Below are 25891 nucleotides of genomic sequence, written 5' to 3'. Positions count from 1 at the left end.
AGTGGCAGAGAAGCCAGCGCAGGGCGATGTTCCCCGTGGCCAACCACGCAGGGCAAGGCACACACCGCCACTCCTCTGCAGGCTGCAGAGGGCCCGGCTCAAAGGGCAGCAGGCGGTCGGCAGGCAGCGCCACTGCGGCTACCTGGGAGCCGGGCGAGTCACCTGCGTCTTGCTGACTGCTGCCCTGACTGCCAAGCCGCGGGACCTGTGCCCCGCCGTCCTCCCGGGCACGGGCCACACCTCGGGCGGGGCCGGGATCGCCTCCAACCTCTGGCACCTCTGGCACCTCTGGCCCGGGGGCGGCTGCGGGGGAAAAACCAGACGCCCGCGTCAGCCGCCCAGGGCCCAGGTACTGGGTGCCCGGGCACCTGCGGGGCCAGCCCCGCGTCCGGGGCGGGGCTTCCCGCGTCCCCTTTAAGAGGCCGCATCACCCGCCCCTGACGTCAGGGTGTCTCTCCGCACGAGCCCGCGCCCGCTCGGCTCTGCGCCCCCGCGCCCACAGCCCCGGCGGCGGCACCAGCGGCGGCGGCGGCCCGGCGAGCGCGCCGCCCGGCTCGGCCCTCTCGCTCCGCACCCGCAGCTGCCCGCGTCCGCGCGTCCTCCCGCACCATGTCGGTGGCCGGGCTGAAGAAGCAGTTCCACAAAGCCACGCAGGTAAGGCGCGTGACAGGTGCGTCGGGGAGCCGCGGTCCCCGGCGGGGCCGCGGGGGGCGCGTGGGAGCCTCGGGCGGGGACCCTGGCGCCGGCGCCGCGCCCGGAGCAGCCGCGCCCCGCATCCTCCCCCCGCCCCGTGCCCCGGGTCCCCGGCGCCCCCCCCCCCCCGGGCCGGCGCTGCGGGGAGGGCACCGCAGCGGCCCCGGCGCGCGCGCGCAGCGCAGGTGTCCGGCCGGGCGGGAGATTATGTAAAGTCGCTTCTTCCCCGGTGACCTTGCGGTGCCGGGGCGCGGGCGGCCCTGGGATGCGCTGGCGGGGATGGATGCCCGCGCCGGGGCGGGGGGCTGGGGGGGCGGCTGCGGGGCGGGCGCGCGGGGCGGGCTCCCCGCGTCACCCCCCGGGGCTCCCGGGACTGGAGGACCCGGCGGCCTGCGGCCATGCGCAGCCCTCCAACTTTTCCCAGGAGAACTCCCGGGGAAACTTCCCGCACACCAAGGCTGGACCACAGGGCTTTGGGTCGTGAACATTTTGGCGGCCGTGGTAGCACCAAATGGTTGAAAACTTCAGCGTCGTGCAGTTTGGGATGTTGCTTTCCACCTCCCAGAGTGCTCGAGTTTGGTTTGGTTTGGCTTTGTGTTTTTACAATAGGGTTAATGGATTGTGATCATGGTAGAACAGGGCTCACATTTTAATCATCTCATTGGACTCAGGTGAATTTTACAGAAGGAAAGATGAAGGAGTACTTCACGAGGTGACCTATTTCTTACATAAGATGTGGGATAGCCTTTTTTGCTTTTACTTCTAAAATTGGCTCACGTTTAAGAGATCTTTAGTAAAGGACTTAGCTGATTTAACCTCCTCCCCCATAATTTAGTCTTAAATTCTCCCTCCCCACCCCACCCCCCGTAGACCTGCCTTAATTAATAGTGAGTGTTCTGGTAATTTATCAGAAGCAGTGAGGTTTGTGCCAGGCTAGCACAGTAGCAGCTCTATTGGAGAGCATACAGAATAGGTGCAGATTGTGTTTTCTAGAACCTTGGTTAACTTCGGTGGTTTGATGGAGTGGGAAATTCATCTCATATATTCTGTGTGTTTTCAGGCAAATACATCATTTCTATCTCCATAGTCTTGTGTTTCAAGAATTAGTTAATACCTGGAAAACTAATGAAATCAAGAAAGCTGTTTTCGTAAAAATGCTTCTTACCATATTTTTCAGTGACCTTTTGGGCAAAATGCACCATTGATTTTAGTTAGGAAGGCTTCTAATACATTTTATACTTCAAGTTCCTTTAGTTTTATGAAACCAACACACATAATGCCCATGATTCTTGCAGGACTTCTGTTTTTCCCAACCTTTTAAAAATTTCAAGTCTCTTCTGTAAACAAGGCCTTGAATTAATCAACATACACCCATTTGTGTCTCTCTCTCTCGGTCTCTCCCGCTCTCTATATCTCCGCTCCCACAAGAAGTTAGGAGCTTTGGAACGGAAGGACTGAGATTTGCATCCCACTCTTGCTATCTGACCTTGAGCAAGTTGGTGTCTGCACTGTCCTTGCTAAAGTGAGGATAACATTCATTTTCTCAGAGTTGGTGTGGGAGTCACTGAATTTGCAGCATACACCTAAGATGTGCTTTAAATGATAGCTATTCACATTGAGGGCAATTTCCTTAGGATAAAATACTATCCTAATAATAATGAGGCATGAGGAAAATATTGAAGGTATAATTTGTAGCTTTGCTAACCTATAACTGTACAGCTCCAGTTGGGTTAAATCTAAAGTTTGGAATGGCATTTTGAATTTCAGTATGGAAGAACATTTTATGTGGTTGGAGGAAGTTTGTTTAGGATAAGATCGCCATTTATCACTCTGAATCCAAATTCAGAATTATAGTGTCATTTTTTTTCTTTTTACTGAAAAGTCTTTTATTTTGAAGGTGAAGTACACACAGTCTCTTATTCATGACTTGCTGGAGCCCAATCTTAGAAAACTTAAGGCAAAGGTTAGTCTTCCTATGTGTGTGTGTGTGTGTGTTGGAGGGCCTATAAAGCCAGTGTTAATGTTTGCGTGCCACAGAGATATGAGGGAAATAGTCTACTTTTGTAAGTCATGTTTCCCAGGCCTGTTTCAGGAATCTAATTTCATCCCTAGTAGGAGCTTTGGACCTTGAAGTATTTTTGTCTGTGAACTGACCTGCTGAAGAGTATAACTTCTGTGTATGAGTAGAAGACAAATGTTTCTCATCTCCTTGGGATTAAGCTTTTTGTTTATGCTAATGAGGAGTGGCATTTACATTAATAGAGCAGTATATCTTCAGTGTTTGTATCACTGATTGGGAGCTTCTGATGAACATATGTCACAACTGTTGTCTTATATTAGAACTGATGATTTTCCCCCTTTGCCAACAGTTATTTTGATATCTTTACCATTTGGAGGTGAGAAATGCTCTTGTCAAATAAAATTTATTACTGAGGAAATCCTTTCAGCCCAATGGTAATTCAAATGGTGAAAATTCATCATCTTATTTAGTGTACTTTATTAATTTAGTGCACTTTATGAGCAACTGTTCATAAAGATATAATGAACCATATTATTGAAGTAAATAAGGTTTTTTTTTTTTTTTGGGGGGGGGGGAGTCCAGTCGTGGGGCCTGAACTCTGGGCCTGGGCGCTATCCCTCAGTTCTTCAGCCCAAGGCTAGCGCACTACCACTTGAGCCATAGAGCAACTTCTGGCTTTTTTCTTTTTGCTTATGTGGTGCTGAGGAATCGAGCCCAGGGCCTCATGCATGCAAGGCAAGCGCTCTACCACTGAGCCACCTTCCCAGCCCCGTAAATAAGGTTTTTTAAAGCTGCAAAACAGAGCAAATTCACTTTTCTGTTTTATTCTGAGATTCCATTTCATCAAGCAATAATCACATTTTGCTCACTTGTTTAAACATGAAGCAGCTTAGGGAAAAATAACTTTGGTTTCTGTTAACATGACCCTTGTACAAAACATGGGCTTTAGACTTCATCTACCATGCCTTTGATGTGGACATATTTCTGGATAGATTATGTGTTCTTTCTAGCAATTCTTTCTAGAAATTATATTCAGAATAAAATATTTCATATTAATTCTATATGGTTTATATTAATTTCATAGAATTTCTGTAATAAAGTACCACAAACTGAGTGGCTCAAGCAGCATACCAGCTCTGTTTATATTTTTGGAGATGCTTGATGTTTGAGTTCAAGGTCACAGAGTTATGCTGTCTGAGAAGGATCTACTTCAGGCCTATCTTCCAGTCCCTGGAGTTTCAGTGGCAGTCATTGGCTTTGCTTGTCTTGTGGATCCATCTCTTGGATGTATCTTGTCTTCACATGCACTGGCATTCTCTTTTATTTTTCCTTAAAACCAAATTTGCATATTTTATAAGGACACCAGTCATATTGGATTGAGAATTCTATTCCAGTTTGGCCTGATCTCACTTCAGTGTCCCATTTTCAAGGAAAGTCATTCTGTTTAATTATTGACTTCACAGTAGAAGGACATTTCCATCTGTAAAGAATGTAATTTTCTCTTTCCGTGTGTGGCAGACATATGCTTTTTCTTTTCTTTTTTTTTTTTTTAAGTCAGTTTGATAGGAATCTTGTTATGGTCCAAATGTGTTCTCACCTCAAACTCATGCTTTTTAAATTGTTATTATAAAGGTGATATACAAAAGAGTTACAGTTACATAAATCAGATAAAGAGTACTTCATTTCCTTTCGGACAATGCCACTCCTTCCTTCCTTCTCTGACATTTTGAAACTTAATTGCTAATGACATAGGAGTTGATGGCTTTAGGAGGTGATTAAGTCCTTTGGACTCAGCCCTCAGGAATGGAATTAGTGCCCTACTGTGATGTTGCAGGGAGTGCTCCACCCTCCTGTCACATGAGGGCATGGTAATGAGGGCCATCCTTTTGAAACATCACTAGCTTTCACTAGCCATGGAGTCCTCTGGTGTTCTGATCTTACTCTTCTGGAGACCTCAGAACTATGAGAAGTAAATTTCCATTATTGGTAAGTTACCCAGCTTATGGTGTTTTGTGATATAGCCTGAAGTAAGGCATACATCTACTGTCTTAGTCCATTTTCCATTGCTATAAGATGTAGCTGAGCTGGAGTAATTCATTAAAGTGGTGTATTTTGGCTCATGATTCTGAGACTTGGTGGTCATGTCTGATGAAGACTGTGCTGCTTCAACTCATTGCAGAACTCAAGTGAGTGAATGGGTTTGGGAGGCAAAACACAAGGGACTCTCACATTTTTGCAACTCACTTTGCCAGTTGTGTTCTCTACTCCTCTTAGCATGTGAACTGCTCATGTAAGTAAAGCTAAATTAATCTATGCATGAGGACTCTGCCCCTATGGTCCAAACACCTTCTACCAGGCCCTTCTTCCAACTCTTCTGTGCTCAAGAATCAAGGTTCTGACATACAAACTCTTGGAAGACACATTCAAATCATAGCTCTTACTGTAGACCATGTCTTCTGATTGTTTTAAGTGACAAACATCATTCTGGTGGACTGTGCATAGTGCTACCATGTGGTATGTGCTTGTTGTCATACTCAGATTCTTCACCTGGGAAAATTTAATTACGTTGGTGTTGTACACCTTTCTGTTTTAATTGATTTCTTCATGCTTTCATGACATTTAAAATGCTGTCTTATAGATGCTTTGTTTAGGAAAATGTTATATAAAACTGTTTATGCATTTATTAGGTGAGATAGATGTTAAACTTATTAAGTATGTAAATATACACTCTGTTATAACTTTATTTTTTTAATCTCATGTCCTTAATTACTTTCTCTAAGTGGTGAAATTGCTGCTGCTTTTACAATCTTTTTTTTTTTTTTTTGGGTCTGGTCATGGGCCTGAACTCTGGGCCTGGGCACTGTCCCTCAGCTCTTCACCACCACTTGAGCCACAGCGCCACTTCTGGCTTTTTTTTCTGCTATGTGGTGCTGAGGAATCGAACCCAGGGCCTCATGCATGCAAGGCAAGCACTCTACCACTGAGCCACCTTCCCAGCCCTGCTTTTACAATCTTGAGTGTGGCTTACTGCTCACCCCAGGGCTCCTTGGCAGATCTGTCAGTGGGCAGTATATTTTCTTTCTTTCTTTTCTTTTTTTTTTTTATACAGTGAAAGCAGGGGTTATACTGTGGGGGAGGGACATACAAAGCAACAAAGAAATAATCTTATAAATGCGTTAGAAACAATCGCATGAAAGAAAAGAAAAACATTTGAGTACATATCTTAGGGTTCATTTTCCTAACATCAACTTATCTGACCTTTTCTGCTTGTCCCAGACATATACTAGTTATTACAAATAAGGGAAACCATGGGACCAATGTTTCTTTGGGCCTGGCTTACTTCACTTAATATAATTTTTTCCAAGTCTTTCCATTTCCTATATTTTCTAAAACCACATGATTGTTGGCAATACTGTGGTTTGAATTTAAGGCCTTGGACTTGCTAGGCTGGTGCTCTGCTACTTGAGCTGTACTCACAGCCCTTTTTTTGCTTTAGCCATTTTTTAGTTAGGGCCCTAAGTTTTTGATTGAACCTGCTTTGGCACTTCAGTTTTCCACCCCATGCCTCCCATGTAACTAGGATCATAGATACATGTCACCATACATGTTTATTGGTTGAAATTGGGTTTTGGTAACTTTTTTATTTTGCCCTGGGTTGGCTTTGAACTGCTATCTTCCTGAACTCCAACTTCTCAGTACCCAGAACCTGGCATCATAAGTGTGAGCCACCCACCCAGCCTATATGCCACATTTTTATAAGCAAAAGTCTTGCAATCTACCACCAGCTTCTTAAAGCCATTCCTAATGCCTGTCCTTCACACAGTAATACAACTGCTGTGCAAAGCCTTGACCGTGTTTTCAGGGGAGAAAGGAACAGTATAATAGTCCTTACTGCATCAGTTCTGCTATGGAGCTCAGAATGTCTGATGAAAATGCATTCTTCTCCAAATTAGTTTTGGAGCAATGAAATATAAGAAATTGTTTGGGATTAACAAAGATAGTGCAGATCAGTGCCATGCCTGAATGATAAGGATAACTTAGATTATGTAAAAAGTTAGTAATGGCCTGTAGCTCTCCTGATACCTTGGCAATAAACTTGTAGGATTTGTGATTTGAAACTAGCAAGTGATTGAAATTATTTTTTTTTAGGACTGAGTCTTCTTCTTTGCAAACATTTCCTTTATAAAATTCTTTAATGTTTTAAATTGACGTTCTATGAATTTTGGTTTCTGTCTATATGGAAAAAAAACAAAAGCATCTTCTCAATGGCGAGACATGACCGTTTTGTGAACCATTTAACCTTCAGGGAGATGGCCCAAATTCTGCAGACTGTTTTCTTCAAGACTGTTTGTGTTTTCTGTAAAGTCCCAATCTCAGGCAGCATGAGGGCTCTCTTTAGAATGGTAGCTTGGGGAAGTGGAGAGACTAAGACTAATGAGAACTGGACAGAAGGTGGGACTTCTGGGAGGAACATCCTTCTGAATTGAAGGCCAGACAGGTAAGATACTGGATGGATAAAGGATCAATGGATTTCTTGATGTCCTCTTTTTCCATTTTCCTTTGTTGCTCTTCTTGTGTTCCTTTTTAAATAAAATGGTCAGCCAGGTGTGGTCACAAGAAGAGACACAGGAGAGGCTCAAGAATATGGTTTTGCTTTTAGGTCCTAGTGAGATGGAAAGGAAACCACAGTGTGTGTGTGTGTGTGTGTGTGTGTGTGTGTGTGTGTGTGTGTGTGTGTGTGTGTGTGTGTGTGGTGTGTTCGGGGGACATTGAAAGAACAGCCTAGTGAGATGGAAAGGAAACCACATTGTGTGTGTGTGTGTGTGTGTGTGTGTGTGTGTGTGTGTGTGTGTGTGTGTGTGTGTGTGTGTGTGTGGTGTGTTCGGGGGACATTGAAAGAACAGCCTAACTGAGGAGGTGGGGAGCTGAGGAAAGTGAAGGAAAACCTGTAGGTGTGTGCCTTTTTTGGCATCACCGTGGAGTAGAGCAGAAATGGGTACGTCTATTACTAGGTCATGTCTGGGGAGGGCAGAGAGGGGAGCTTGTGATGGGGCGAACTTTATCACACTGTGTGTGCAGTCACTGGGGCAGGCACACCGTTTATGTAAATGAAGATGCTGAAGCAGTAGGAGACAGAATATGAAGTTTAAAACTTTTACATTGCAGCCTTTCTCAGTGAGTTTTGGTCTAGATTTTATTTGTATCCCTGATCAAATTTAGGAGCTCAGATGCTTAAGAGTGATTTGTATGGTATTTAATGGATTAAAAAAAGGATGGCTAAGAGAGCTTTTATAATAGCTATACCTATTAAAATGTCATGATTGTGAAAACCTGTCAAATCCTTTGCAGACTGTCAACAAAATATTCTCCTGCCATTCTAAGTCTCTTCAGATATTTAGTGCTTTAGGAAGTAACTTCAATGAACATTTTATACTTCTAAGTTCTGGATATAAAAATGTGATTGCTTTTTCATAGTCTATCTCCCCTCTCCCCAGTTAAATTGTGTTTAGTGTGGGTAGGTGTGAGTGGGTGTACAGTGTGTGGGATCAGTATGGAGAAAGCTACCTGTACCACTTTGGAAGAACACCTAGAAGATTTCATAGACACTTAGGCTTCTGAAGGAACCTTAGGCAATATTTTCCCACCTTTTCTGACTTACAATATATGAAATATGACATAGATAGAAGTAGTGCTTAAAATCAAAGCAACTGGGCCAGTTCTATAATGGTAAGAAATACCCCAACACTTAGGTAAATGTATAGACTCATGTCATAGATCATACGTCCATATTTTAAATGTACAGGATATTATCCACAGAGAACACTCCTGTTTGGAAGGCAAAAAATAGTATGCATCTAATAGTGCTGCTATCCTTCTGCGTAGGCCTTATGAAATCCCCAACCCTGGAGAGAGAAATTCCTTGGTTTTTACTTTATTTTATTTAACCCTGGTTCTGCAATCTGGAAAAAACTCTTCTGTTCCTCTTCTTCTGTTTGGCCAGATCTAATGAGAGTACCCGAGAGTATGGCTTCTGGGGAGCTGTATGATGTTTCATTCAGTTTCTTGCTTATTTAAATTTAATGTTTGTGTTGCATGCACAGACTTTATGCATGTCTGAAGGCTAATTTGGGCAATAAAGTTCTTTGAAAAACTTTTCAGATGTCTGGTCTGTTTTCTTCTTGTCAGTTCCATAGCCAATTATCACAGTTGAAATGTTCTCAACCCAACTTCACCCCAGTAGACTTTGGTTGCATTCATCTCAACATTACATACCTTGGTTGCATTGATGTAGACTTTATGGCTTAATCAGGAATTCTTAACTGGCTTTTGTTGATTGACTCCTTTCCCTCTGTTTTCTATTATTTACTTCAGGAGTCCTGGGTGGATTCTGCTATCTTTAGCATGTGGTTTTCAAGACTGTATAAGGGGGGAAAGTCTGGGAAAACATGGGTGATCTTTACAGCCAAGTCTGAAAGAGGGTTATGGAGGCAGAATACAAAGACTTTTAATGACTGTAGTTCTGTATAGATAGACTCTGCCCTTTGAGTATGAGTGCAACCTGGGTATAAGGCGATGTCATTTCCAAGAATGTTGCATTACATTATTTACAATGCACTTACATGATGTAACACAAGAGGAGGAGAAGCCTTCTAAAAACAGGGTGTTTTCCCTGGCTGTTAGCAGAAGGGGCAGTCAGAGATTGTAATTACATTAAACTCCTTATTTACAGATTCATTATATGAAATTTTTAATTACTATTCTATTTTTTTGATTTAGGCAGGTGCTCAGAAAATAAATATGCACATAAATGCCAAAATAGATACAATAAATTTCTTAAACAAAAATTTAAATTCCCACGCATACATTTCCACACAGCTCCTTTGATACAAAGAAACTCTCAGACAGTCCTGCATTGTCCGCAGTTGTGTTTAAATGATCAGTTCTGATTCAGTTGTATGATCTGCTGCTGCTTTTACTACTGTTAGTTCTATAAAAATGTGCCTGAGACCCCCAAAGTAAGGCAGATGTGCAAGTGCTTAATTTATGGAGCAAAGCGAAAAATGTAGATTTGGTGAATGGCAGCATGCCTTCAGCATAAATTGGTCAGATAAATAGAGGAAATGAATGGAGTGTTTGCAACACAGTGCTGAACTCTGTACATTTTGAGCATTCTGATTTATTTTTTCATGTGTGGAACAATACACCAGTCCATACCAACAGTTTGCTCAATGAGCTGGACTGGCCATGCAGTTGTGAAGGTAGAGGGGTCTCGGGAGAGCACAGAGCCTCTAGGAGCAAAGAACAAGTCTTGAATGATGCCAGTAGGGCAGGTGGGGACTTCAGATGCAGAGCCTTAAAGACATGGGTTCTGTCAACAGCCTGATTGGAAAAGGGGAAAGAACAGGAATCCAGTTTGCAGCACCGTGAGTTTGGCCTTGTCATACCCTGAACATAGAGTCCTGTTGAGTTGGCCCAGACTTCTGATTTGTAGAACTGTGAGCTAATAAATGGATTTTGTTTCAAGTTGAACACATTTGTGGTAATTTGTTGTATAACAGCAGAATATGAATAAAAGCAGAGGTCACTTTTGTTTATGTTCAGTTGGTTGGGGCTTGTAACATGGACACTGCATGACTCTCCTAGAAGCAAAGGAGAAGTGGATTGAGCTGGACAAACTCAGAAAGCCAAACATCACATTTCTGATCATTTGTGGAATCCAGACTCTTAAAATACTTTAAAAATAAAGGATTGTTTGGAGGAATGAGGGGAAGGATATAGGAGAAAAAAGAATTATAGAGAACAAATAACATCAATTGCCCCTATATTAAAAAAAATTCTAGCATACTGTTGGGGAACTGATCATCCAAAACCTTTACAGTTCTCCACAGTATGTCATCAAAGTTTGTTAACAAAGCTGCCGCTGTTACTAGCCCCCCTCGCAGGCTGATAAGAAAGGACTTAGGACTTAGCAGAGTCACTGTTTGCAACTGCCAGGGTTCACAAAATAAAGTATTCCCTCCTCCTCCCCCCCCCCCCCCCGCAAAATAAAACCACCATCTAAGTATAACAAATGTTAAGCATTGTAGAAAGAAAAAAATGCTAAATACATTTGAATATTTTTGTTCAAGTTCTGGGGCTTGAACTCAGGGTCTGGGCTCTGTCCCTGAGATTTTGTGCTCAAGACTAGTGCTCTATCACTTGAGACACAGCTCCACATCTGGCTTTTTTGGTATTTTACTGAAGAGTCCCATGGAATTTCTTGCCTGGGCTGGCTTTGAGCAGCGATCCTCAGATCTCAGCCTCCTGACTAGCAAGGATTATGGCTGGAGACACCAATGACTGGCTTGAATACATGTTTAATGAAACACATTTAATACATTTCACATATGTGGCAAAAGAGACTTTTTATTAAAAATCTAGAAGTTTGCTAGGCAAGCCACTATCTTCCTGAACTCCAAGCATTTTGGAGGCTGATGCAGAAGAAGTGTAAGTTTAGAGGCCAGACTGAACAAAGTAGTAAAAGCCATGTCTATAAATGAAAACTACCAATCCCCTCACAACAACACAAAACAAATCCTTTCAAAATAATGAAACAACAAAATTCTAAAAACTCCAATGTATAAATAAATGAAAACTAAAAACATAGAGCATTATTTGAGATTTCAAAAACAAGCTAGAGTTTTACCATCACTTGTATATAATGTATATATATATATATATATATATATATATATATATATATATATACATACATATATATGGATTACTGTATGTGTGCCTGTAAGTATATGTATGTGTGATATTCCCACCATAACCATAGCCACATATATGAAATGTATTAAATGTGTTTCATTAAACATGTATTCAAGCCAGTCACTGGTGTCTCCAGCCATAATCCCTGCTAGTTAGAAGGCTGAGATCTGAGGATCGCTGCTCAAAGCCAGTCCAGGCAAGAAATTCCATGGGACTCTTATCTCCAATAAAATACCAAAAATACGAGATGTGGAGCTGTGTCTTAAGTGATAGAGCACTATCTTGAGCACAAAATCTCAGGGACAGAGCCCAGACCCTGAGTTCAAGCCCCAGAACTTGAACAAAAATATTCAAATGTATTTAGCATTTTTTCCTCTGTATAATGCTTAACATTTGTTATATTTAGATGGTGGGGTTTTTTTGGGGGGTGGATACTTTACTCTGTGAACTCTGGCAGTTGCAAACAGTGACTCTGCTAAGTCCTTATCAGCCTGCGAGAAGGGCTAGTAACAGCAGCAGCTTTGTTAACAAACTTTGATGACATACTGTGAACTGTAAAGGTTTTGGATGATTAGTTCCCCAACAGTATGCTAGAAGTTTTTTTAATATAGGGGCAATTGATATTATTTGTTCTCTATAATTCTTTTTTCTCCTATATCCTTCCCCTCATTCCTCCAAACAATCCTTTATTTTTAAAGTATTTTAAGAGTCTAGATTCCACAAATGATCAGAAATGTGATCTTTGGCTTTCTGAGTTTGTCTTGCTCAACAGGATGATTTTCAGTACAACCCACTTTCCTGTAAATGACAATTTCATTTTTATAATAATAATTCATGTAATATGTGGACCATATTTTGTTGGCTTGTTGAACACTTAAGCTGATTCCATAGCTTGGCTGTTGTGAACAGAGCTACTAAAAACATGGACATGAAGGTGTCTTTCTTGTATATTGATGTGTATTGATAATATGTCCAGGAGCATAGGGTCATAAAGTAAATCTTTTTTTATTGTGAAAATACCGTACAGAGGGGTTACAATTACATGGGCAAGGTAATGAGTACATTTCTTATCAAGCATTGTTGCCTCTCCCTTTGTTTCCCTTTCCCTTCCCATCCCTTCCCACCCTCTGTCTCCCCTCCAAAGTTGTAAAGTTCGTTTTTCAACATAACATCTTGTACATCTCATTGTTGCAGTGGGTCCACCCCCATTTAAACAAATTTTTTCCCTTCCCCTCCACAAAGTATATCAATATCAAATACAGTGAAAACAGGGGTTATACCATGGAGGAGGGACATACAAAGCAACAAAGAAATCATCTTATAAGTATGTTAGAAACAATCTTGAGAAAGAACATTTGAATCCTTACCTTAGGGTCCATTTCGCCTAACATCAACTTTTCTGACCCTTTCTGCTTGTCTCAGACATATACTACATAGGTCCCATGCTTTTTATTTGCAATAAAGTAAATCTTTTAGTTTTGAGGAACCTTCATGCTGATTTCCAGAGTGGTTGTGCTAGTTCACATTCTTACCAGCAGTATTTAAAGGCCTTCCCACACTCCATCCTCACCAGCATTTGTGGTTCTTTGTTTTCTTGACGATTGCCATTTTGACTGGGGTGTGATGGAATCTTAGTATACTTTTGATTTGTATTTCCTTTATGTCTAAGAATGTGAATGTTTCTTTCTGTATCTATTTCTTCTGCTAACTGAGATTTTACTAGTCCTATGTCATGGACATGGAGTGGTTATTATTATCTCGTTCTTTGTCCTTGGAGGAGTTCCGGAGAAGTTTATCATGTTATTACTGGAACAACAGGAATGAGGCAGTCTCCTGAGTTCTTGGCTGTTCCCTTTGAAGTGATAAGATGACAGGATTGCATGTTGTAGTAGTTGGCCTTCCACACAGTTTCATCCTGACCAGACAGAATTTTTAATTAAACTTAAAAAATTAAAATTGTTTTCCAGTAGCTCTTTTCTATTCATCTCATCCATTTTTCTCTATGTATCTTTGGGCGCATGGAAGCGCAAATGCATATAATCTTTTTATTTATTTCACTTTTTATGGTATTACCATGGCCCTAAACCCAGTTCGAAATTTTCAGGTCCTTGCAATACTCATCACCTGTGTCTTCTCCAGAGGTGTTGATGAAGACATGGAATGGTCCAGCTCCATCCAAATCTAGAGAAATGTCTCCATCTTTTCAAACTTACTGCTTAGTACAAATCTTATGATCGTTAAGATGCACTTATTTCCTCCATCAGCCCTTTCAACTACTTCCTATCTTAAGATACACAGGTTTAAATATTTCTAATACATTTTCCCATGAACTTTTAGAGATGGCTTAAAACTTGTGAAATCTGGGAACTGTCTACATTTGATGAGTCTACTTTTATGAGACAGTGAGTTATGATTATACCATATGATATATACCACTTCACCTTTTATAACATCTGGATTCTTGGCACCCAGTGACATTGTCTCTACTGCCTGCTGCTATGTACCATTCAAGTAAACTCAGCCAGTTTCTGTGTGGTTGAGTAATTTGACTGTTGCCCAAATTTGCCATTCAGCTTGATAAGTACATTACTGCTGTGAGCTAAGAAATGAGTATTTTAAGCTGGTTCCTGTATTCAAGTTTACATTTTCTGGCAACTGTATTCATTTTATATTACTGAGTATTAGTCAGTATACTGAGTATATTGGCCAAACAAAACCACCTATAGGACGTAGATATGAGAAGAAATTTATTATGGGATTGGTTCCTGCTGTTATGAGGGCTAAGAAATCTCTCAACATGCTTGCTGTCTACACTCTGAAGAACCAGGAAAGCTGGTGGTGTAATTCAGTTTGAATGTAAACACTTGAGAACTGGCTGGAGATAGAACTTTTCATCATGAGATCTGAGAACCTGTGGAGCTGCCGGAGTAAGCCATCCAGTCCCAAGTGTCCAGGAGGAGTGAAGTGCAGATTTAAAAGATTTACCCTTTCCTTCTATTCAGACTGTCAAGGGATTGTGTGATCTTTGTTTGATCTGATTCAAATGATAGTTTCTTTTGGAAACATTCTCCATATATCTAGAGGTATGTAATGTTTTATCAGCTATGGGTGTCTCTTAACCCATTTGATTTGATATGTAAACTGAACCATTAGGTTGACTTAATGTTGTTTAAAAATGAATCATTATAATACATTTGTTTTTAATGTTCTCTCTGTTTTTTTCCATCCTTCTCCATCTCTCTTTTCTCCTCTCTTTCTTACCTGCCCTCTGGAGAGACTAGGTCTATCTGTACTGCTCAGGCTGGCCTTGAATTGAGAAATCCTCCTGCCTCAGCCTTTCAAGTAGTTGCGATTACAGGTGTGTATCATTATGGCTAGTCATTGCATTAGTTTTATAAGTGGAGAAATTACTGTCATTTACTTAAAATCAAGTCTCTTGCTGGACCAAGTGTGACTTTATAGTTTATTCAGACTTTGTAAGTGGTAGATGTACTAATAGTACCTGAGACTTTTACATGTAAATAAAAAGGTGAGTGAATGATATCCTAATGGAGGGAATCCAGTGTTAATGGGAACTCTGAAATATGTATTTAGTCTTGGTTCAGGTTTCCTGGCAAAAACTCCCAACCCTCCCAACCCTGTGGAACCTCCAAAATAAAATCTGTTAATGAGACAACTAGTATCCGGGGACCCCTAGATAGTTTTAGGATAGTGGTTGCTCTGAAACCACAGTACGATCAGAGGGTTGACGCTTTCAGCTCCAGTCCTGTCCACCAAGGAGGAGAAAGGGAATGAAGATTAAGTTGTGCACCAGAGACCAGTGCTTTAATCAAGTGCAGCCATGTAATGAAGCCCCCATGCAAAAAGCCCAGAACCTCAGGGCTTGGAAGGACGTCTTGGCTGCCGGCTATGTGGAGGTCTCTGCGGTCCCTTGGAGGGCAGTGTACCAGGAGAAGACTGGAAGCTTTTGCCTCTCCTCCCACACGTCACCACTAGTGTGCTTTCATCAGCCTGTTCATTTCTGTTGCTTAAAACAGTTTATAAGAAAGGGACAGATATAAGCAGATTGTTTCCCTGAGTTCTGTGCATTAAGTCAAAGAGAAGGTTGTGTGAACTCTGATTTCAAGCTGCTTAGTCAGAAGCACAAGCATGCAATTGCACCTGTGCATGATTGGCATCTAAAGTGTATGCATGGAGGCAGCCGCCTAGGATCAAGCCCTCAGCCTGTGGTATCTGAGGCTGTCTCTAGGTTGACTGTATCGAATTGACTTGCAAACTCTGCTGGTATCTGCTGGAGATGTCATCTGAACTGGTTGCTGGTAGGAAAGAAAACACAGTTTGGTGACAGAAATTGTGTGCTTTTGGTTATTGTTGAGTGTACAGGAGGAGAAACTGAAGTGGTTTTTCTTTATCCTAACCAGGACCCAGTCCTGTCCCTCCCACAGCAGACTACCATTTTCTGACCATTGAGGAGTTTGGTGCCCGTAACCCTTAGGGGACCTGATTATCTTTTATAAAAGGAAATTAATTTGTTTAGGGCATATCATGAGTCATCTGTTCTGTGCCTCATGTTCAGAAGAAAGAGAGAGATGCAATTCAAGAGAAGCTTTTAAAATGATTTAGACAATGTTGCAAGGCCATTCCTCATCAGTCTTTGTCAAACATCACCGGTAGGAGCCCAAACTTACAAGCCGTAGGACAGATCTTATTCCTCATACTCCAAATTCTTAGTTTTCACAGATGATACTATATGATTTTGGGCATAATTTTTGCTTCAGATAGTTTATGCTGTTAGTCAGATTCCCTTCTGAGTTATTATCTAAGAGGAGCTGTAATAATGATGTGTGTGTGTGTGTGTGTGTGTGTGTGTGTGTGTGTGTGTGTGTGTGTGTGTGGTGCCAGGACTCAAACCCAGAGTATTGTGCATACTATGCAAGCACTTTATCATTTAGCCATGCTGCCAGGCCTAGAGTGCTTCTTGTAAAACAAATCTAACGTTGCTCCTCTGATTAAAATAAAAGCTCAGTGGCTACATGATTCCCATCATTAAGGGTGTTTGTTTTGTTTTTTTAAGCACTTGGACACACTGTTTGCTGGTGTCTTCTGTCTCAGCTCTTGGTATATGCTCCATGTGATAACTCTTTTGTGTCTGAAGTCTTTGTCACATGATGGTGTTGTGTTACGATGAGTGTTCTTGCCTTGGAGGCTTTGCATCATGCTTTCTCCTTGTGAATATTCCTCCTGCTATCTTCTGCTTTATACTTGACTAACTTTATTCTTCTTTAAGCTTCCCATTTGATACTTTCTTAGGGAGATTTTCCCCTTCCCACATTTGGAGGGTAGGTCAAATGTTCTTCCATGGGTAACTTGTACTTTCCAAGTGTAGTGCTTGGACCACTTTTCTGCAAGCACCTGTTTCCTTGTTAGCCTCAGGATAAACATAAAGAAAGAGACCTTGTGTTTCTGTTCTCCAGAGTGTCCCCAGTCCTGTTGTATGCATAATATGTGTATATGCGTGTATTTAAATGGGTACTGTAGACATATTTTGATGCTTATTTCTATTTACATATTTCAAAAATAAAACATTTTAACTAGAAGTTAAAGTATAACCTTATAAAGTTCTAAGTTTGGAAATTCAAAATTCACTTCCTTAGTTGGAAAACTGTCTAATTGTCCAGGCACCATTTAAACTCATTTACAGTCCTATGAGGTGAGTCTTATTACTCTATTTCACAGATGAGGAAACAAAAAGTACAGAGAAGGGTTGGTCAGGATTACATGGCTTCAATGACAGAGAGGATTTGAAAGCAGACCAGCTGGTTTTAAAGCCAGCATCTGCTAGTGATTATCTACCAAGAGTCCTATTCTAGCCTTAAATAAAGGCCTAGAAGTCTCTTAAACTCTTAGTAAGAAAAAGATGTACACTCTAATAGAAAAATTAAGTGAGATTATGAAAGTGGCCAAGGCACAAATGTAAACTGTCTGGAAATCAACAATAATATAGCATCTTTCATTGTTTAGATTGGCAGAGATTGAAAGGACAATGACTGAGTTAGATAAACTGTATAAATGTGGGTTCTTGATTTTTGTTTTCAGATAGGGTCTCACTATGTAGCTTAGGCTATCCTTGAACTTGCGATACCCCTGCCTTTCCTTTCTGAGGGTTGGTGGCAGGTTGTGCATCATCATGGGCTCTAATTTGATGATAGGAGTGTGGAGAGATCAGCTATTCTCTTCCCTGTAATTCAGTGTCAAGGAATCTTTCAACAGAAGATAGATGTATAAGCATGTAAAACTGTGGGTAATTGTTTACTTTAGAAATTATTGTTGCAAAACATTAGAAACAACTTTCATGTCAAATAGTAGGGAGTGAGTACCTGAGTCATAGTATGTATGTTTGTCTGGATTATGGAATCTGTATTTATCCCCAGAGCAATCATTTTAATTTTGATCTAAGAAAATATACACGATTATTACAAGCTAAAAAGAGTACCATAAAACAGACTAGAATAAGCCTAATATAGAAATGTACCTACAATAGTAGGTAAGATATGCTTTAGACTTAATATGCTGGACTATATTTTTAAATTATTACTATCATTTTTGGTGGTACTAGGATTTGAACTCAGGGTCTTATGCTTTGCTAGGCAGGAACTCTACTGCTTGAGCCATGCCTCTAGCCCTCTTTGCTTTTCTTATTTTTCAGAAGGGGTCTCATTTTTATACCTGGGGCTGGCCTGGACTGTAGTCTTCCTATTTGTACTTCCCACAAAGCTGGGATGCCAGACATGAGCCACTATGCCTAAATTTTTATTGGTGGGGATGGGGTCTTATGAACCTAGACTCAACTAGAACTATAATCCTTCTAATCTGTGTCTCTCAAGTATTTAGAATTATAGGAGTAAGCAATTGTGTCTGGCAAATAAGTTTTATATATATATATATATATATATATATATATATATATATATATATATATATATATGCATTTAGACAGTAGCTATTCCTGGTCAGTATCTGAGCAGTTTGCATTTGTGTATTCCTTCTGACTTTGGATTTGTTAGATCTGTCACTAAATTTATTTTCACTCCATCATCTGTTCCTACTTTCTGGTCTTAAGGTGAAAACAAGTAATGGAAGGATTTTAGGAGCTACCACAGGAATTGAGAGCCTAATTTGTTTCTAAGCCAAGTACTAGAAGTATAAATAGCTGTGGGTTTCTCCATTAGGCATTTAGCTTAAGACTGTTGCACACCTGCCTAGCCCTCTGTGGAGCTGTGAATTCAGTGATGCTACTGAGGTTTCTTCTGAATTCATGGCTGCTATTCTTGTTTGTCCAAGAAGTACGGAAGCATCATAAGAATGCTGCTGCTAATGACTTCTACTGGCATTTCTTTTAGATGAAGACCACCCCCTTCCCACCATTGCTAGTGTTATCCTTAGGAAAAGAGCACCATTGGCTCTGTGTGGTGCATCCATGGAGGAGGGCAGCAGCTAGGACGCAGGCAGTTCGGAAGAGTGCTTTGTACTTTGTTCCTAGTGACTTGTGTGAGCCTTTCTACCTCATTCTTCTGTCTGTGGACTGGAAATCCCCTGGGCATGTGTGACTGTTAGCTTTCTCACAAAAGACTGACTTGTAGGCAGTGGCAGCCCCACAGAGCAGAATGGAGGGCAGTGGAGGCACCATGGGAAGATCAGAAACAGTCCAGGAATCCCTTTTATTTTTATTTTTTGTCAGATGTGGGACTTGAACTGAGGACCTGGGTGCTGTCCCTAAGTGCTTTTGGCTCAAGGCTAGTACTCTACCACTTTGAGCCACAGCACCACATCTGGTTTTTGGAGATATGAGTCTCATGGGACTTTTCTTCCTGGGCTGTCTTTGAACCATGATCCTCAGATCTAAGCCTCTTGAATAGCTAGGATTACAGGCATCAGCCACTGGTGTCCAACTTGTCCTTTTTAAAATATGACAGTATTGGCGGTAGTATCTGGTGGGTTTTTGCTTTTTAAGGAGAGAGAATACATAGTGTAGGGAACCACGAGTGGAAAAACAATACCAAACAAAGTGGAAAGACTACTACCACGATGCCTGGGTAACAAGACTTCTGTCCAGAGAGGACACGTAGAGCACCGAGTGCAGCTTGCTGGGCACAAGTGTGTCCTTGTGGGTGGTTTGGCTTTCTGTGGTACCTGGCACTTACAATGGCTTTAATGAAAAGTGCTGTGAGCTCTGAGGCAAATAGTCTATGAAGTCATTTCTGGAGTCAGCTTGCTTTTCCAGCCTTTGCAGAATCTCTTTAGCTTTCTGGAGCCCATATTCTTTTTTGAGTTGAGAGCAGATTTTTGAGACTTTTAAGAAATTTGTTTCTCCTGCATAATCTGTTGGAGGATTTTCCTAAACAAGTGCAATTTAGTGATTGTAAAACTTCACATTTTGGTCCTTTAAAGGTGTTTAAAAATAACCATTATAGGTTGCATTGGCATGGCTCAAGCGGTAGTTTGCTAGTGGAACAAGATCACCAGGCCTTGCAAGATCAAAACTGCTGAGCAAAAGCACAAGGCCTTAAGTTGGAGGCCCAGTAGCAGCACAAAGCAAGCAAGCACACAAACAAACATTGCTGTACAAGAGTGGCTTTGAATGAAGATAGACGTAGAATGGTGGACCATTGTCACCTGTGATTGTGCAGCACATGTGTCTTAGGTGACTCAGAAACAGGAGGCTGTGCAAGGTATTTTCCTCATAATTAGTATTGCTGAAGGAAGGCAAAGTGTAAGTGTGTCTGTTTGATTTATGAGTTTGTCTTATCAGGTTATTAAAGTGTGGTTTAATAAGCTACTTTGAAGATTAATTTGATTTAGAAACTCTCCTCATGCAAGATAGATTCTTAATTGTGCTGGTATTTTAGCCTCCTCTTGTTCCTGAGTGGATTTTTAGAATCATGGTCTGCCTGGATGTGTGATCTACAAGTGTGGCGAGTGCTGTTTCAGTGGTGAAGCTCTTCACTTGTTCTTAACCCTGCCATTATCATGGTGCTTGATGTTTCCCCCTTTCTTACACATCCTGTGAAAGGCTCAGTCTGCAGCTCAGCTTCTCTACAGGTAGTTTAAAAATCAGGAGAACTGATGCAGTAGCTCCCAACATTTGGTTTCTATCACTTACAAGGTGGAAGAAGGCACAGATGTTAATGGTAAAGCCATACATCATCCATCTCCTCAGCTGTAGGGAGTGTTGTCCAAAGAGTTCTATGTAAAATAATTAGAATAGAGTCCAATACATGTACAGAGGCCATGTGAGTTTGGGGAATACTGGCTTACAAGAAAAGTTAAATAAGATTCTGTGCTGTAGTACTTTCCATTGCTTATGCATCAGAAACATTGAGAATTCTTTTTTTTTTTAAATTTTATTTTATTTTATTTGAGAACATACTGTACAGAGGGGTTACAATTACATGGGCAGGATAATGCGTACATTTCTTACCAAGCATTGCAGCCTCCTCCTTTGTTTACCCTTCACCTCCCTTCCCAGCCTCCCCCCTCCCCCCCACCCAATCAACATTGAGAATTCTTGAAGCATGGTGTAGTTATGTACAGTTTCTAAAACTAAAATCTTAAAAAATAGATTGTAGATCACATAGTAGATTCATAAGTAATGGTTCTGGAGTTCTTAAAGTTTTAGGCAAGAGCTCTGCTGCTTGAGCCATATATTTCCAGCCTTCTTATGCAAAAAAGTTATTTTTTTAGATAAAGTCTCACACTTTTCACTGGGGGACAGCCTCAGACCACTGGGCGCACAGCTACTAATTCTGAGTAGCTAGGAATAACATGCCAGCTTGTTGAGATGGGGTCTCACCAACTTTTACCCAGTTTGGCATCCAATTGAAGGCCTTCCCCAACTCTGTCTCCCAAGTTGCTCTGATTACAAGTGAGTGCGTCACCATGCCTGGCCCAGAAGACTTGGGTTTATTTCTTATTCACTTAACATTTTTATTTGTTTTGGAATTGGATCTTAAAGTCTATGTAGCTCAGTTTGGCCTTGAACTTGTGATTCTTCTGTCTTTGTCTCCCGGGAGTTGATTTTAGGTGTACCCCACCATACATGGCTTTATATATATTTAGTTAATTTTCCATGTTTTGAAGTAGTTTTAGGGGTTTTTTGCGGGGAGGAGGAGATTTGGTGCTAAGGATTGAACCAGTGATATTGTCCAAGGTATTATGCCTTCTACCACTGACCTGTACCTCTAAAGTATTAGGCTCTTTTGTTTGCTTTTTTGAGCCAAGTTCTCACTATATACACAAACTGGATTTGCTCTTACTGCATAGATGTAGCTGGCTTTGAACTTCCAGTCTTCTTGCCTTAGTCCCTCAAGTTGCTGAGATTATAGAAATGTCCCACCATACATGGTATTAGGGTCTTTTGAATTAATCTCTCCTTTCAAAGAATAGTTTTATTTCATATGTAAATAATTAGGCCATCATGATGTAGGTCTTAACTAGCACAATATTTGTAACTCTCACATGGATCTCTAGCAGGAGGTTCACATTAACTTTTCACCCTTCACTGATGAACATGGCATAACACTCCAATATTTTATGGTACACATGTGGCTAATTTACTGCTGTTTAAAAAAAAATACTAAGGAGAAGGCATAGTGATATTACGCCATTTAATTTATAGAGAAACGAAGGCCTGATAATTTGCCTGAAGTTTCTTCAAAAGTGATGGAATTGTGCAAGTCTCTAGATGGCTTTGTGCAATCTTCTTGCCAAATAGCAGGCTCCTTGGGCCTAATCCATCACCAGTCATGCCTGGCGTGCGTCTGGCATCTGTGAGGGTAGAAGTCAAGAGCAAAGTGGATGATTGTGGTCTTCCCCAAGTGCTGCAGGTGCCAAAGGCTATAGGTCGCCACTCTCCCTGAACAGCTGTCCACCAACACAGAAGCATGAGGAGACTTTATAAAACTTATTGATCATTTATTTCCTTAGGAGTCATCCATGGAAGAACTATCGGTCACTGCAAAGGCCTTTAGCAAATATGCTTTGGCATCTTGATTGAATATTGCTGTACATTCAGTATACTCACTAGCCAGGAGCTGACTGTGTATGGTTGACAATGTACTTGGATGAGTAAAATTTCCCACAATTCTCTGTGGAGTGCAGAATTTGTTCTAGATCACCCTCCCAAGTTAGATTCTGTGACTTAATTCCATGATGTGTCGTTTTCACAATTTATGACAAGTTTACTAGTATTATAGAATTTCCTTAGGCATAAGACCACTGTGCCTGTGAAATATTGGCACTTGTCCTAATATTGTTATTTTAAATGGTGGGCTACGCCTTCCATGATCAGCCTTCCACTTCTTCCAGCTGAGCACATCCTGTGGCCATTTCTTGGGTGCACCACCTCCATTCCTATTCTGTCCTGGCTGATCCCTCCTGACTTGCAGTTGGTTCACATTTCAGATAAGCCTAATTATGTCTGCCACCTCCAGGCTCAAAACCTTTTAATATTTTCTGGCTACAAAGACCAGAATCCTAAACAGGAAACTTCAGGACCTTGCCTGATAGGACCCTTCCTTCTCTGTGCTTTCCTGTTTTACAAATAGCACACACTGAATCATTTACTTGTATTCTGAAACCTCACAGAACCAGTAGTGCACTGTGGGAGACAGACCAGCAATGTTGTACATGAGGAATAGAACTTGTCACAACTGCAGTGAAACAGTAAATCCAGGCATTCTCATGATGGAGGTCACCCCTGAAATAGTGCTGTGCAGAGATACCACATTCTTTTAGTGCCTAGAGAAGCTAAAGGTACAATTGGGAGCTCTTACCATCTAAGAACATGTGAGCTGTTTACCAGGAAAAAAAGTACAGATGGTATTTTCACAGATTCTTGCCCATTTTTGTCTGGAGAGGGTAGCTCTGATGATAAAGAACCACTTCTGTGTCTTACACTGAGGTCTTGCAACATCTCCAGCTGCAGGAGGTTCTGCCAAATGAGTATTGTCTTTCTTCTGAATACCAAATCTCTGGCTCTCTGAAGTAGCTGGTTATGGAGTGTCTCCCTGAGGATATGACTTTAAACTGAAAACTTGGGACGTGGTGAGTGCGCAGAAGCCAGCTTGTAGCATCATGGCTGTGGGGACCGTGTGTATAAATCTCCCAGGTTAGGCAGAGTATTCTGTAGGCAGGCCAGCAAGGCAGCACTGAGAGCAACATCCTGCCTGCCTACTTCCATTGCTCTGAGTTTAGTTTGCTCTCGCTCATTATTACCTCTTATTCTACATGTTACCTCTTGGAATCCGCTCCTATGATCTACTTGATTTGTACAGGTTCCTTTGTTATACTTACAAAGGTTTTTGATGACATATTAATTTTGTAGCCATTTGATTGAATATCTCCTTCCTTGACTTCCAGATTCCTGAAGTCATGATGATGATAAGAAACATGTATATGCTCTTCATCATTTAGATTCATCTCACAGCAACCCATGGAGTAGGTATCATTAGTCCTATTTTACCAATGAGGAAACTAAGACATCATCAAGAGTAACACAGGCATTGTTAATGGTGAAGGTGGAATTTGACACTGGCTTTGGAGTAGACGTTAAGTAGAATATTTAATAAATCACTGTCAGTGGAACAAAACTGACAGCCCAGTAATCAGTAGTGCAAACATAGTGTGTGATTTGGTATATGACACAGACAGCATTTTAAATCAGTAGAGAAAATAATCCAAACTGGATATCCCTGTGAACAGTTAGCTGTCCATTTGAGAAATACAACTTGATTCTTTATACTGAAACAAATATAGGTGGCTGATAAATATGAATATGAAAAATTATGAAGTGATAAGAAAATATGTCATCTCTGGAAGAAATACAGTCTGATCATGGAGGTTGTAGAATAAAGATGGGTGGTTTTGTCGCATATAGACTTACTGCTAACTAACACAATGGTTTGAAATGACTAGTGGGATCTAGGTTTTTCCCCACACAATAAAAACACCCATCCCCGGAAAGGATGCTGTGTGGCCTGCAGGCTTCTTCTCTATTGAAGCCTTCCTTCCTGAAGTGAATGTTGATATGTGGATTCTCTTTGATTAAGGCATTTCTTGGAAGTTATCACACTATTATATAATTGGAGATATGTGTTAATGACAGATATTCAAAATTTGTTGCTGTGTTAATTGTAGTGAAACATCAGTCCCTTCACGTAATGGAGGTTTTGAGACTGTTAAGAGAATCTCATCTATCCTCATAAGGAAGCCATTTCTGGATGTGTTGGGCCTTAGTGAACCCAGGTGTGTAACACTGTGGGAATGGCATTGTGGAAATGGCATTGTAGGTATGGCCTGTGTTTGTCCATGTGTGTGGACTGCAGATTGGAAACTGGTTCATAGTGGTCACGATTATCTCTGGCTGGGAGCTTTTGAAAGTTTTCTTTCTCTTAAGTTAAAAAAATCATTATATTTAAGTAGTTGCACATTTAACAAAGCAGTTTATGAATGCAGTGCATCTTGACCAGTGTCACCCCTTTCAACATTCTCACCCATCTTTCCCAACCCATCCCTTCCCTCACTTTTCAAAAATTTTAGAGGATATATATTGAATTTTGACTATATTCTCCCACCTTCTTTTCTTCATTTATTTGCCACCCCCCCCCCCCCGAACCTCAGCCCATTGCTGTAAAGTACTCATTTCCTAGTGTTTATTTTGTTGGATCATGATTTTGACTTTCTCTAAGGAATTACACCGAGTTCTCCCCCAAATCTACCCTTTCCAATCAATTTATGTACACTTACATATCACCCAAGGTATTTACTTATATATTTATAAGCCAATTCTAGCTTTAACAAATAGAACTAATTAGGACACACTTTTTGAAAATCAGAACACTGTCTAGGAAATGAGAATAAATATCTCAGACTGTTTATTTTTTCTCCTTACCTGAACAGTTACCTTGCTTATGGAGATATTTTCAACCTTTTCAAGTATATTTGTATCCATGTAGAAGATAAAGATGAGTCCTTTAATCATGCCTTATACTCAAATTTTTATAGCAAGCAATTTTTTTGTTTTTGGGTTTTTGGCAGTGCTGGCTTCAAAACAACATGCTAGGCACACACTGTATCCCTAAATTGTACCGTCACCCCCAGAATTTTCATTATTATAATATTTACTTTTGATTTCTACAATGCTATTTATACTTTGGCCTTCTTAGCCACTGTGTTGGCAATGTTGGAAATCTTTAGGATATTAAGCAGTAATTTAAAATGGGGTACAGGAGGAGACTGATTAAAATTGCATGAATGCTTGAGTTCATTGCATAACACAAAGCCTTCCTCGATGAGCTGGATCAATGTTTAATAGAAACAGCCTTTTGAGTATCGCTGTTCTTAAACTCTTTTTGGTTTTAGTTAATG

At 40.9% G+C, this 25891-nt stretch overlaps 1 protein-coding gene across 1 annotated transcript in view; it reads left to right on the top strand.

Annotated features, from left to right (window-relative positions):
- The first annotated feature begins 542 nt into the window (after nt 1-542).
- Nucleotides 543-25891, top strand: part of Sh3gl2 (SH3 domain containing GRB2 like 2, endophilin A1) — a 195773-nt gene continuing 170424 nt past the window's right edge. Inside the window, exon 1 of the mRNA XM_042692895.1 lies at nt 543-654. Within this exon, the coding sequence (XP_042548829.1) occupies nt 610-654 (45 nt within the window). The 5' untranslated portion in view covers nt 543-609. The remainder of the gene's footprint in view (nt 655-25891) is intronic.

This window comes from Dipodomys spectabilis, unplaced genomic scaffold (genome assembly GCF_019054845.1).
Source record: "Dipodomys spectabilis isolate Male_0828 unplaced genomic scaffold, ASM1905484v1 ptg000158l, whole genome shotgun sequence".
In the NCBI taxonomy this organism is placed as follows: Eukaryota; Metazoa; Chordata; class Mammalia; order Rodentia; family Heteromyidae; genus Dipodomys; species Dipodomys spectabilis.
The sequence above is the reverse complement of the archived record's forward strand: the minus strand, read 5'-3'. Positions and strand labels throughout refer to the sequence as shown.